The 14,341-nt window shown below is 40.9% G+C and overlaps 1 protein-coding gene across 2 annotated transcripts in view; it reads right to left on the bottom strand.

The window, feature by feature from the left end:
* Positions 1 to 14,341, bottom strand: part of UNC5D (unc-5 netrin receptor D) — a 532,332-nt gene that overhangs the window by 117,291 nt on the left and 400,700 nt on the right. For both annotated transcript variants that reach the window (XM_029066199.2, XM_029066200.2), the window contains exon 7: positions 13,819 to 13,983. In XM_029066199.2, the coding sequence (XP_028922032.1) occupies positions 13,819 to 13,983 (165 nt within the window). The remainder of the gene's footprint in view (positions 1 to 13,818; positions 13,984 to 14,341) is intronic.

The raw sequence follows: 14,341 nt of genomic DNA, 5'->3' as shown, positions 1-14,341 counted from the left end.
TGTTTAACAAGTACTATGAAAATGAAAGGGTAAGCGTTGAGTAGATAACATTGATAAGAATAAGACTCAGAATGGATTAATCAGTGAGAAAGATAGAGAGTAGCAAATAGCAAAATTCAAAGATGGTTACCACTGGAACAAAAATAATGGATTTAGGTAACACCACCACCTGGGTTTAGCTATCAAATGATCTTAAATATCACTTTCACCATTCCCACTAAAATTGATTGGTATTAAAATGCCATCCCACTGGAAGTGGCAAAATCCCTCACCATGAGTCTCATTCACTCAATTCATTCAGTGATATTTACTGATCGCTTACTATGTGCAGAGCACTGCACTAAGCCCTTGGGAGACTATGATATAACAATAATCAGACACATTTCCTGTCCACATCAAGGTCACAATTTAGAGGAGGAGACAGACACCAATATAAATTATTGAATTGAAGAAATGCACATAACTGTTATGGGGCTGGGGGCATTCTAGCCCAAAGAAACTTTAAATGAGGAACCAGGAGACCCCAGTAATATTTTCCATGTGTTCCTGCCAGCCCTTGGGACCTCTGTTTAGATAAGAGTTTCAAGAGTGTAGGCATGATTCTGGCCTAATTCTGACTACTACATAACCAGTATTGTAAAGCAGATAGCTGAAGTATAATTGGGAACTTCTGACACTCCCCAAAAAGTGGCATTTTGAGTTCCCTCCAGCTAAAACATGTGAACGGAATGCCACCGGATTGCAAACTCCTGGAGAGCAGGGATCATGTCTCCCAAGTTTACTATACTTTCCTAAGTGCTTCATACAGTGCTCTGTGAGTAAATGCCCAGCAAATACTCTTCACTGACAGTGAAGAAATGTGACAGATAGCAATTTAAATTTCTGCTTCTAGATATGGACCCATGTTTCTTACATATTCTGTAGGTGCTCAAAAAATCCTAAAGAACAATGATGATGGTTTAATATTTTCTGAGCATATGATGAATATATGATAGGTGCTAAAAGGAATACCAGTTAGTAACACTCATGCTTTCTTAAACCTAACAGGATCCCTCTATTTTTATAGAAAAAGAGAAAACCCTAGTTGGAAATGCACCTTCCATAAAGGATGAAATCAAAGAGGAATCCTTAGACCACAAGTTCTTAAAGTTGCCTGGGATCATGATTCCTAGCCACAAAACTGAATTTACTACCTTCGAAGCATTTACTAAGAAATGGTCCATCAGGGATATTAGCCTTGTTATTGATCAAGTATTGCTCTAGGAATCATAAGAACTGGGTTCTAGGTACATTTATGCCTGTAGCTGACTAATAATAATAATAATAATAATGATTTTGGTATTTGTTAAGCACTAACTATATGCCAAGCACTGTACTAAACACAGGGGTAGATACAAGTTTATTCATTCGATCGTATTTACTGAGTGCTTACTGTGTGCAGATCACCATCCTAAGCGTTTGCATTGTAATAAGTTTATCAGGTTGGACACAGTTCCTGTCCCACATGGGGTTCACAGTCCCAATCCCCACTTTACAGATGAGGTACCTGAGGCCAGAGAAGTGAAGTGACTTGCTCAAGGTCACACATCAGACAAGTGGTGGAGGCAGGATTAGAAGCCATGGCCTTATAACTCTAAGGCCCATGCTCTATCCACTACACCATGCTGCTTCACATGCTAATATGCTGCACTCCTGCCCAACCCCTCACTCATTGTACTTCATGCTCTAGAGCAATGTTAATTGGCAGGATTGAAGCATGCACTGGGCACTGCCCAATCAATTCCTCTGCACAGGTTCTTGGTCCTGAAGGTTCAAGATCAAGGCTCATCTGTCATTCCTAACAGAAAACCTTTTGGGAAAAGTGCATGTTACCTCTCTATGTTTCTCAAATACTCAGTTTAAAGCACCAGAAATGAAGACAAGGGTGAGGCCTGACCAAATACAAATGTTTAGATAGCTCTAGATATGCAGATTTTTATATTTACACGGAATGCACCCAGAAATTTATTTAGATGTACCTACCAAGTTCTGGACATGTGAACATGTACTCATAAATCACTAAGGATATCAGTGTATTTCAGACGACTGCCTCTGGCTCTATGGACCCCCTTCTCATGGAAACCCTATCTAATGTTGTGTATCTTTTTTCATTTATTTATTTATGATAGTTTCTTGTTCAGTGCCTACTCTGTGCCTGGCACTGTATTAAGCACTAGGGTAGACACTAGCTAACAGGTTAGACACAGTTCTTGTCCTACATGCAGCTCACAGTATTAATCCCCTTTATACAGATGAGGTAACTGAAGCACAGAGATGTGAAGCAACATGCCCAAGGTCACACAGCAGGGAACTGGAGGAACCAAGATTAGAATCCAGGTCCTTCTGACTCCCAGGCCCAGGCTTGTTCCACTATGCCATACTGTATTTCTCATACTGTGTTCTCTTCTTCTCCTCATACCTATCTGGCAGCTTCTTGGCTTTTACCAGCTCTTCCTCTGTTTCCCACACCCTAACAATGGATGTCTCTCAAGTCTTAGCTCTGAGTCTCCTGCTAGTCTCAATCTACACTCACACAATGGGTTTACAGTCTAGAGGGGGAGACAGACATTAATATGAATAAATAAATGAAAATAACATGTCTGCTAATTCTGTTGTATTGTAGTCTAAGTACGGTGCTCTATACATATTAAATGCTCAATAAATTGATCTTGAATTTTCCTCACTGGTTCTAGGGGACAATCTTTGCTGGAGCCCCTGGTGCATCAACTGACAGAAATAATAACAATAATGCTAAGATTTACTACTTTTCTTCTAAGGACCTCAAAGCTCTAGTAAAGCTATACATGTTTTATTGGAGATTTAAGCAGAACAACTAGAATCACAACAAAAGTTCTTCCACATTTATCAATTTACCTTACCCAATCCTCTCCAGGGACCATGAGATGAACTGTTCCATTTTAAATTATTTCACTGATTAGCCTAATGCCATGAAGTATACAACTTTATTACTCCATGGTCTTCTACATTAAATGCCCTTTGCTATCTCTCATCTTGTTCAATCTTAAGCTCCTGTCACTCTGGTAGCATTGTTTTTTCACTTCTTGAAGCACCCTGAAGTAGTTTTTATTTTGGGGAAGCAATTCCTCAATCCTTGCCTTTAGGACAGCCCATTCCTGAGGATTCAATGGCTGGTTATCCAATTGTAGATTCTTCAGTCTACCAAACAATTCATTTCCTTCATACTAACTGCCTTTCCACTATTGCACAGCTTGGTAGCACCTCCTCTCAGGGAGGGAATGGGCAATAGAGAAGAAGGAATTCAATTTGCCCCATTTGGAAGCTAGGTTCAGTAAGAGCTCTAGAGAAAAGGTATAGTGCGGGAAGGAGGCTAAAACTATTGAATAAAATGAGGTTTGGGATTATCAGTGGATTCCAATTTTGTGTGCTGTTCCTGCCCCTATTAGAACAGATATTTGAGAGATGCCTGGATGTGAAAAGTATTTCCTGCTGACTTTAATGAGAAGCACAAAACTCTTCCCTACAGGCACTACGAAAATGTGCTGCTTTTATATCAGTTCAAGCTATCTGACTCATCAAATTCCTAATCATTTTGAAGGGAATGGAGGTGGAGGGGAAAGGTGCAAAAATATATTTTCCCCTCGGGTTATCTTCCTTTGCTCAACTCCTTCTGAAAAAACCCAGAAGCAATAGTCTTGTTTCTGTTACGATGGGTTCACCTTACTGAGTTTCACCTCCTGTTAGAGGCTTGTGTCTACTCAAAGGACATTACCTTGCACACAGTTTGAGTTTAGAATTACAGAGAATTCTAACTGGACCCAGCCTCCAGATTGAATTTTACAATATCTCAGGTTCTCCCTGGAATTTGAATCCTAAAAGCCACCAATATTTTCCTAAAATCCTTGAACATGCACATGAAGTCTAAGTATGGCATTGTCCCAGTTTCAACTTACCAGACAGCCTCTGTTTAGAATCCCCTGTTCTTCACAAGTCCCACTTAGTGCAGCTGCGTAATGGTGAATGAGGGCTGCTTTGGTGTGAGGGGCATGACTCCATTCTAGGCCTTTAATGTTTGTGGTACTCTGTTGTACCACTGGATGCTAAATGTAGCTCTTAGTGGATAGAGCATGGGCCTGGGAGTCAGAAGGATTTGGGTTCTAATCCCAGATCCACCCTTTCTCTGCTGTATGACCTTGACCAATTCACAACTTCTCTGTGCCTCAGTTACCTCTCTGTAAAATGAAGATTAAGACTGTGAGCCCTATGTGGAACAGGGACTGTGTCCAATCCAATTATGTTGTACTTACTCCAGAGCTTAGTACAGTACCTGGCACACAGTAAACACTTAACAATTACCAGAATTATTATTATAATTATTAGAAAAGTAACTGCTCAAGGAATTAGATGTGGGATTGGTAGCGACGCCAGGACTCACTGTCCTTAAAAAAGCTTAGAGTATGATAAATTCTGTAGACCTTTAGCACCTAATCTAATCTTTCACCTCTCAATCAATGGTATTTACTTAGCATTATGTGTAGGATACTGCACAGAACATTTCAGAAAGTATAAGAGAGATGGTAGTTATGATACTTTCCCCTCAAGAAGTTTACAATCTAGTGCATTTCACCTTTCTTCTTCGAGATCGAAATGATGATGGAATCTTTGAAATACTGTTGACATCACTTCAGGGTTCCATACAATGAGGAAGATCTTGGTTACATGCTTAATGAGGGTGTCCCTCCTATGCTTGTGTATCTAAGTGTAGGTATACCCAGCAGAGTGGCTCAGTGGCAAGAGCCTGGGCTTGGGAGTCAGAGGTCATGGGTTCTAATCCTGCTCCGCCACTTGTCAGCTGTGTGACTTTGAGCAAGTTACTTCACTTCTCTGTACCTCAGTTACCTCATCTGTAAAACAGAGATTAAGATTGTGAGCTCCAAGTGGGACAACCTGATGACCTTGTATCTCCCCAGCGCTTAAGAACAGTGCTTTGCACATAGTAGGTGATTAACAAATACCATCATTATTAAGAGCAGCATGGCTCAGTGGAAAGAACCCGGGCTTGGGAGTCAGAGGTCATGGGTTCTAATCCTGGCTCTGCCACTTGTCAGCTGTGTGACTTTGGGCAAGTCACTTCCTTTCTCTGTGCCTCAGTTCCCTCATCTGTAAAATCGGGATGAAGACTGTGAGCTCCATGTGGGACAACCTGATCACCTTGTATCCTCCCCAGCGCTTAGAACAGTGCTTGGCACATAGTAAGCACTTAACAAATGCCATCATCATCATTTATATTCTTTGCCATTTTTTCAGAGCTAAACGAAGCAGTGAATTCTTCAAAAACTGGGTCGTGGTCTTGGCATCTGTGAGGTCTTGGAAACTGCAACAGAAGTAAAATTGTAACTCCCTACCCTTAAGGAGATTATTCTCTATGTTAATGTTGGTTTAGCAAAAGTTTCCACAATCCTTGAGACAGGGTTGAGTTTTTATCAGAAGACTGCCCCGTGACTGATTTTCATTTAATTATGTGCTACCTGAGGCTGGTTGTGGTTAGGACCAACACAATATAATTTCAGAATCTTTCAGGAATCTGGTGCCTTCAGAGAGGATGTTGGATCTGGCTATAGGAATCACTGCAGATGGATGATGATGATGATAATAATAATAGTAATTGCTAAGCATTTACTATGTGCCAGGCACTGTTTCTAAGTGCTGAGGTAGATGTAAGATAAGTGTGTTGGACACAGTCTCTGTACCACACAGGGCTCACAGTCTTAATCCCCATTTTACAGTTGAGGCAAGTGAGGCACAGAGAAGTGAAGTGACAAAGTCACACAGGAAACAAGTGACAGAGCCTGATTTAGAACCCCGGTCCTTCTGACTCCCAGGCCTTTGCTCTATACACTAGGCAATGCTGCTTCTCTAGGTTAGCCAGTCAGCACTCTGATAGAGGGTTTTGGGTTTTTTAATGCTCCAGGAAAAAAACACACAAAACCTTTGGCTTCTACTTGGTCTTGTCTCACTTGCTATCTCTCCTCCCCATGAGACTGAAACAATCCTTAATAGCTGGATCCAAACTAATGATTAGCCAAGTAGAATGTGGGCTCAGATATTGGAACTGTGGTGATTTCTTAGTCTAGTTTTATTGCTTGGCCACCAAATTCAGAAGAGTGCATCACTGATTTTATCATACTTGCAATGCCACTGAGTCTGCTAGGCATACCATTGAGAAACTACCTCCAGCACACACGGGTTTCCTCTAAATAGGGTTACATGGAGGCTTGCACAGCTGTTTTTTAGATGTCCACCCTGTACACAGTGGAGGTGTTCTCTTTTTATTTTCTACCTCATGAGAGGCACAAAGTGAACAAACTGTGCATGAAACTCCCTTCCTGAAGCAGCACCCTGCATTCCCAACCCAATCCCCCAAAGAATGAAGACCACAGCCCAAAAAAGCAAATAGAGCAAAACTGGGACATAACTGTGGGGAGAGCAGGAGAAGGGGAGAGAAAAGTTAGACAAGATAATTGTATGCTAAGGAAGCAATTCCCGAACATTCTTAAAATAATCTGACATGACTGTGTAAGGACCCTCCAGATCCAAGAAGGAGTATATGGTAGAAGGTAAAACAGGCATAGAATGTTACATTGCTTGGAGTTAAGAAAGCTAGGGATTTTTCATGGATGTAAAAGGACATAAATTCTGATAGAGTGGAGGAGGGGAATTGAATATACACAGGGTGTTTCTTTTCTACTAATGCTAGCTAATCCTCACCTTCTCATTAATTGCACCTTTTAGGATCAAAAATATCAGGAGAATGGATCCAACTAGCTTTATATAACCCATCCTGTTTATTTCAAGAACCACAGAAAGAAACTATGCACTTCAGTGCTGCTTTCTGAACTGAACGAAGTGCCCAATCAAAAGGCATAAAAGTCACTATTAGGGCTTACAAAACTTCAAAAATGCTTTCCCCAGAAAATATCTGTGATTGTAGAAAACCTGGTATAGGTTTGTTTTTAATTAAACTAGATGAAAATTTTAGTCTTGAGCCACTTAATTCAGTCCCTTCCATGGTTATTACTCACTCATTGTCTTCTTATGATCCATAAGGGGAAGTACTATATTGGGACCTGGGGGAGAGATTGGCCTTAAATTGCTATTGACACAATCTGTGTCCAGATCCACTTCATTACTGCTCCTAAGGGTTCTGCAATATCATTTTCACATTTACAATGCAGTCCACTGTAATGAGACCAAGGCACCTCTCTGAATTTATCAGTTGTTTGTTATGCGGAAAGGCAGCTATTTAAATAGTACACTATGGAGGATGTATTTCTAAGTAAAATCATTATGTTAAAAGGAGCACCTACTCTGCACTGTAAATGGAATGAAAATGGCTTTTTAAATGTTAAGCCACTTGGGAGAATTAGTACCCGGCGGGTAGTACCATGATAGCACGTAAATGTATTGTGCTAGCACATTATCCTGCCGCTGCCAGATCACTTTTTTTTAGCATGCAGAATTTATTAGACTGTGATGAAGCTGTTGAGCTGTGCTGCAGATTCTGAAATGATCTAATAAAATATAATAAAAAGTTGAACAGTAAGTAGGCACTCATCACTCATGGGCTTTGGCTCTGGAGATATGAACTCATGGGTCTTGACACTTAGCATTGGTCCTGGCATTTGTTTGGAATTAGACTTTCATTCACTACAGTCCCATACATATGGCAAACATGTCAATAAATGGTTAGAATATGATGGTGATGATGATGTAACTGCCCTATCCCCAGTAAAGACAAATCAACTGAGGCCTTTGCAGTTATTGTGGATCAGACTGAAGAAACTTGTGGACTGCCCTCCCTGTCTCAAGCCCACAACCTTGGGTAACCTTGACTCCTCTCTCGTTTTCAACCTGCATCTTCAGTCAGTCACCATATTCTGTCAATTCTTTTTTCAGACTTCCAGACTCTGCCCTTACTCTCCAACTAAACTCTAACCATGATTATCTAAGTGCTCCTGACATGACTACTGCAACAACATCTTCTCTAATCTTCCTGCCCCCCGTCTCCCCTCTCTCCAGTCCTTACTTTACTCTGCCACAGGATCATTTTTCTAAAACATCAATTTGTGCAGGTCTCCCCAAACTTCTCTGCAAGCCAAAACTCCTGAGCATTGGATTTCAGGTATTCAACAAACTCTCTTCCCTCTACCTACCTTTGCTCCTCTCCAATTTCAACTCAGTTCACATCCATCTCATTTGCACCTCTTTTACTGTCCACATTTTACTCATGCCCTGCTTCCTGCCAGCAATACTCCCTCCAGTCACATCTGGCAAACCACTGCTCTCTCCATTTTCAAAGCCCTTCTAAAATCATACTGCCAGGAAACCTTCCTTGAATAATCTTGTAGACTGTGAGCCCGTTGTTGGACAGGGACTGTCTCTATCTGTTGCCGAATTGTACATTCTGAGCAATCAGTACAATGTTTTGCACACAGTAGGTGCTCAATAAATACGATTAAATGAATAATCCCTCAGCACCTCCTCCCCTGCCATTTCACCCCTTACTCCCAGCCCAACATTTCTGTGTCATTGTCTCCTGCTAGATCTTAAGGTCCTTGAGAGGAGGGATCATTGTCTTCTATTTCTAGGACTGTGGACATGGGTTTAACATGTGGTAAAAGGAAAAATATGATAATAGGGAAGCAGCATGGCCTAGTGGAAAGAGCATGTGCCTGGGAGTCTAATCCCAGGTTCTAATTCTGGCTTTGCTCTGTGACTTTGGTCAAATTTTTAAATTTAATTATGCCTCAGTTTCCTCACCTGTAAAATGGGGATTCAATACTTGTTCTCCCTTCTCCTCCAATCATGAGCCCAATGTGGGACAAGAACTTTCTGATTAGATTTGTGTCTATCCCAGTACTTAGAACAGTGCTTGATGCATAGTAATAACTAAACATAGACCATAAAAAACTAGTGACCCTTCCAAGGGTTTAGTACCTTGCTTTGTACATAGTAATCACTCAATAAATACTATTGATTAGTTGTTAATGCTAGCAAACATTTGACATTGAGTGAAATAGTAATATTATTTATTGAACTCAGCTTTTGTAGAATGTATTTTACTAAGTGCTTGGGAATTACAAAAGAAAGAAATGATACATCCCCTGCCTATAATGGGTTTACACATTAATGAGGGAGACAGACCTAAAAAACTTTACAAATAGGTCAAATAAGTAAATGCAAAATTAGGGACTGTACAGGATGGGAAGTTAAACAACACATCCAGGATTCTAATGTGTTTACATAGTTCTCACCATTTTCTTATTTTTATATTTATTTTACATATATATTCATACTTACTATGTGCCAGGCCCTATAAAAAGCACTGGTGTAGATAAAAGAAAATTGGGTTGGACACAGTCCTGGTCCCATGTGGAGCTCACAGTCTCAATCCCTGTTTTACAGATGAGGTAACTGAGGCACAGAGAAGTTAAGTGACATATCCAAAGTCACACAGCAGTCACATGGCAGTGATGGGATTAGAACCCGGGTTCCCTGACTTCCAGGCCCGTGCCCTCTTCCCTACATCATGCTTTTTCACCTCTTACTGAGAGTCTTTCAGGTAGGCAGTAAAAGTCACATGATGAGGAAAGGAGGCTAGGTAGTTCACTTGGAGCAATCCAGAAAATGACTCTTGCACATAAATGATCCAAGGGGAAGTAAAGGCCTTTTGCATCTCACACTTTTTTGTTCTAACACTTTACCTAAATAATAAACCCAGCCACAAAGGGAACAATATTGGCTGTTTGGGGCTGGCCTCCTTAATTGGGGCTTTGTCCTTTGGCCTCGAAGTCTGGAGTTTCTAATTTACTTACTGAGGGGTAGACAGATGGACTGCCAGGCTCTCCAAACCCTGAACCTTTTTCTCCCTTTCAGGCTTCTTGGTACTTCCCATTTCCATCGGTACACAATTTAAAGCTCCGATTCCCTCTGAAGGGAATCTCTTTTATCTTTGCAATCCAAAACAATTGGTTTCATATATGCTGGAACAAGTAACAATAGTCCTTCCTTTCCACAAGATCAAACAAAATACTTTTGAAGACTTCCAGGTCTCAGACTGTTGCCTCCCTGTTGGGGACTGTTTGCCCAGAAGCTACTGGCCCATGACTTGGGTCTAGCTGTTCTATGTAGGACTTATCAGCATGTGTTTTTAGCAGGAAGAAAGAATGATCATTAGGCAGTAGCAAGTTGCTGGCTTTTATTGAAAGAGAAAACTAGGTTCCAGACTGTCCTTGCATAAGCTTGGGGTAAATTTTGAAAATCAAATTCCCATTTTTTTTTAACTAAGTGAGAAATGTTCCATTGAATATTAATGGTAATAGTTGTTGAGCCACTGTTCCTCTGTTACAATCTCTGGGTGTTCTGCCTTGAGCAATTATAGAAATTTTTGCTCTGTCTCTGAGACTGGGTTTTCTCCCAGAGGTTGCCTAGAGTCAAAGTATTTTTCTTTTCCATGGAAGCACTTTTGAAAACCCCGGGTAGCTAGGTGAGGCTGACCATGATAGCAGAAAACTAAGGTGCTATGCTTTTGTGACAACTGACAAAGCAAAAAACACCCCTAAATATTAAAGTGATCATTCAGAGCTGGCAGCCCCATCACCAGGAGTAATGTACCTACCCAGAGAGGAAATTCAGAGAACTTGTTAAAGAATTTCAAGCCACAGTAAGCAGGTGGAAATGTCAACAGTTGGAGTCCTCTAAATGGTTAGCATGTAAAAAGTTAACACTCAGTTGGGATTACAGAATGCCGACATTAAGACTGGAGCACATATGGAATGAGAGCACAGAAGAGCAAGATGAAAAGACATAGGCTCATTTGACACCTGGCCCAGATCCCAGCATAAGCTATTTCCCCATACAGACATTATTAAACATCCATTTGACTAATAAAGCAGCATGACCATCCCCCACATGCCTATTTGTTGTGTTTCATTGTCTGTCTCCCCATTCTAGACTATGAGCCCGTTGTTGGGTAGGGATTGTCCCTATTTGTTGCCGAATTGTATTTTCCAACCACTTAGTACAGTGCTCTGCACCCAGTAAGTGCTCAATAAATGTGACTGAATGAATGAATCCACTTTACTTCCCAATGATGGGAGGACTTCTTGATGATGGCAGATGATGTGGACTTTAGGTTTCAGTGTGTCCCCCCATTTTGCAGGAAGAGTTGACAAGTGAAAGTGTACAGGGCTCGTCAGAATGGGGTCCTGGAGGATGGGGCTAAAATCTCTCAATCACCAGAGAATGCAAAGATCAATCACTCAATCCATGTTATTTACTGAGTGCTTATTGTGTGCAGAACAATGTACCAAGCCTTTGGGAGACTACAATATAACAGAGTTGGTAGACATGACCCCTGCCCACAAGGAGCTGACAGTCTACAGGGGGAGAGAGATATTAAAATAAATTACAGATAGAGGAAATAATAGAGTAGAAGGGTATCCTGTAGACTAAGTCCTCATTTCCTCTTCTCCTACTCCCAGCTGCATCACCCTTGCACTAGGATATGCACCCTTTATTCAGCTCCCCCTCAGTCCCACAGGTCTTATACATATATCTGCAATTATTCAATTATATTAATGTCTGTCTCCCCCTCTAGACTGTAAGCTTTTTGGGCAGGAAATATGTCTGCCAGCTCTGTTGCATTTTACTTCTTTCAGGCACTTAATACTGTGCTCTGCACACAGTAAGCACTCAATATATATGATCATTGATTTGATTAATAAGGAAAAGACCATGAGAATGGGAGTCAGGCGACCCCAGTTCTATACCCAGCTCTGTCAGTGGCCTGCTGTGTGGCTTTGGGCAAATCATTTAACCTCTCTGTACTTCAGTGCCCTAATCTGTAAACTAGGGATACAATAACTGCTATTCTAACCTTTTAGACTGTGAGCCCTGTGTAGGGCAGGGACTATGTCCAATCTGATGATCTATGAATCAGTAAATATATTTATAGAGTGCTTACTGTGTGCAGAACACTGTACTAAATGCTCAGGAAAATACTATACAGTAGAGTAGATAAAACCAATCCCCACCCACCAGGAGCTTATGGTCTAGACATGGAGACTGACATTTAAAATTACTGATAGGAGAAATAGCAAAGTGTAAGAATAAGTACATAAGTGCTGTGGAGTTATTGAGTATAATAATGACAATAAGAAGAATGATAGAAATAATAACGATAGTACTCGTAAACTCCCTATGTGTCCAACACAGTGCTAAATACTTAAATATTCAGATCAGACACAGTTTCTGTTCCCACAGAACTTACAGTCTAGTATTGTAGTAGTAATAGTATTTATTAAGCTCTACTTTGTGCAGAATCTAAGGGGGAGGAGGAAGTTGTGCTTATTTCTCTTTACTATGTGAGGAAGCAGAGGCACAGAGAAGTTAAGAGACTTGTCTGAGGTCACTCAACAGGCTTTCAGAAGATCTTGGAGTTTTTTTTGTTGGCTTTTTTGATGGTATTTGTTTAGAGCTTATTATGTGCCAGGCACTGTTCTAAGCAATGGGGTAGAGACAAGACAGTCAAGTTGGACAAAGAGTTAGATTCCATGTCTTCTAACTCTCAGGTCCATGTTCTTTCCAAAAGACCTTATTCATTTATTTATTAGGTGTTTATTTACTATGGCTTCCCTTCAGACAAGGAACATTCTCCCTAAGGCAGCCCACCCCACTCATTGGAAAACTGGCCAGAATCACCCAGTTAATGTCGCGATACAAAAGCCAACCCACACTCTCCCTTGAGGTGAACTAGATCAAACCAGTTGTAAATCAGGTCAAATCACTCACTGAAACAAGCACCTCTCCTTTCATTCTCTCTCAAGGGGCAGAGTGAAATCCACAGAACAATTGCCATAAACAACCATTAAACCAAGGAAGAAATCCCCATTCCTAGAACTCTGCTTCCTACAACAAGCACACTTCTCCCTCCCCTCAAACAACACTTCCTCTGCAGCAACAAGATAGCTTCAGATGGCCCTCAATGGACATCCTAATGTGTGCATTGTAGAAACACACAAAGGATGTGAAAAGAACAAGCTTTAGTGAGTAAAGGAATTCAGTCTCTGAATGAATGAGAATGGGCTCAAACAGCATGATTAAATTCATTGGAGGGTTTGTGATCTTAGCTCTAGTACTGAATGAATTCCAGTCCCTACATTCCCATTAACTATCCTGTTTCCACTTCTGGAAAATTTAAAAAAAAAAGTAAAAAAGGTACTCCCATTTACCTCCTAAAAAACAGGATGAAAGGAAGAAAGCTGTGGGTGTTAGGCCACTTCTAGTTACCTCAGTCCCCTTCCTCCCCCCGGTACTTGGGTTTGCCCATGTTGCAGAACTCTTCCTGCATTTGCTGTACACTTGCTTATAGTTCAAGTAGGTGTCACAAGTGATGTTCAGTTATCATTTTACATACTTCAGTAAAAACGTTTTAACACTGATCATTTTCTTAATGCTGTTTGTAAAAAATCTCTCTCTGAAGGTGGCCTTACTACCTTACTTACATCATCCCCACACTTACTAATGTCACATGCATTTCTAGCAGTGAGAAGCAAGAGTCTGAAGGCAAATACAGACACATCAGGCTGTGGACTCTGTTTTTGTTTGGTGTTTATATTCTCATTTGTCCCCAGCCTGAAATATTTTCAGTCTGGTCTGTGTTTCCTCTTTGGGCCTGCGGAGCCATGCTAATTTCCATGGCAGATAGAAAAATCTTGAAAATGCTTGCGTATGACCTACCTTGGATACAGAGTCCTTCTGTGCAATTTTCGGATTCCTGGCTCAAGCCTTCGCAGAATTTGCCCCCATTTCTTGGAGGAGGAGCAGTGCATTCCCGGATTCTCAGATGCTCACACTCAGAGCTGCAGACTGACCATTCACTCCATACTTCCCAGCTCCCATCCACTAAAAGGGGAAGAAAAAGAAACGCTACTAGAATGGGCCAACAAACTGAACAGGGCTTCATGCCAAGGACTACTAAAGACCTCAGAGCTACTTTTCAAGAAATAATGCCATCACCAAAAAATCAGTTTATCTTCCTTCTATGAATTCCCACATGAAAAGATGTGCTCCCTGAAGAAGTATTTTAGCTCTCTTGCTTTCTCAGGGCAAGACTAGGTACTGAGTCTAAGCAGCACACAAATTGCAGCCACTGTTGGATTTACAAATAATATAATCATCCACTTTTTTGGAATATTTTCTGTCCATTCTGAGGATGAATAATATACTGTACCCAGTGACTGCTTTTTTTAAAAAAATTGAG

This window comes from Ornithorhynchus anatinus, chromosome 5 (assembly GCF_004115215.2).
Source record: "Ornithorhynchus anatinus isolate Pmale09 chromosome 5, mOrnAna1.pri.v4, whole genome shotgun sequence".
In the NCBI taxonomy this organism is placed as follows: Eukaryota; Metazoa; Chordata; class Mammalia; order Monotremata; family Ornithorhynchidae; genus Ornithorhynchus; species Ornithorhynchus anatinus.
This window is presented reverse-complemented; position numbering and strand designations above follow the sequence as displayed.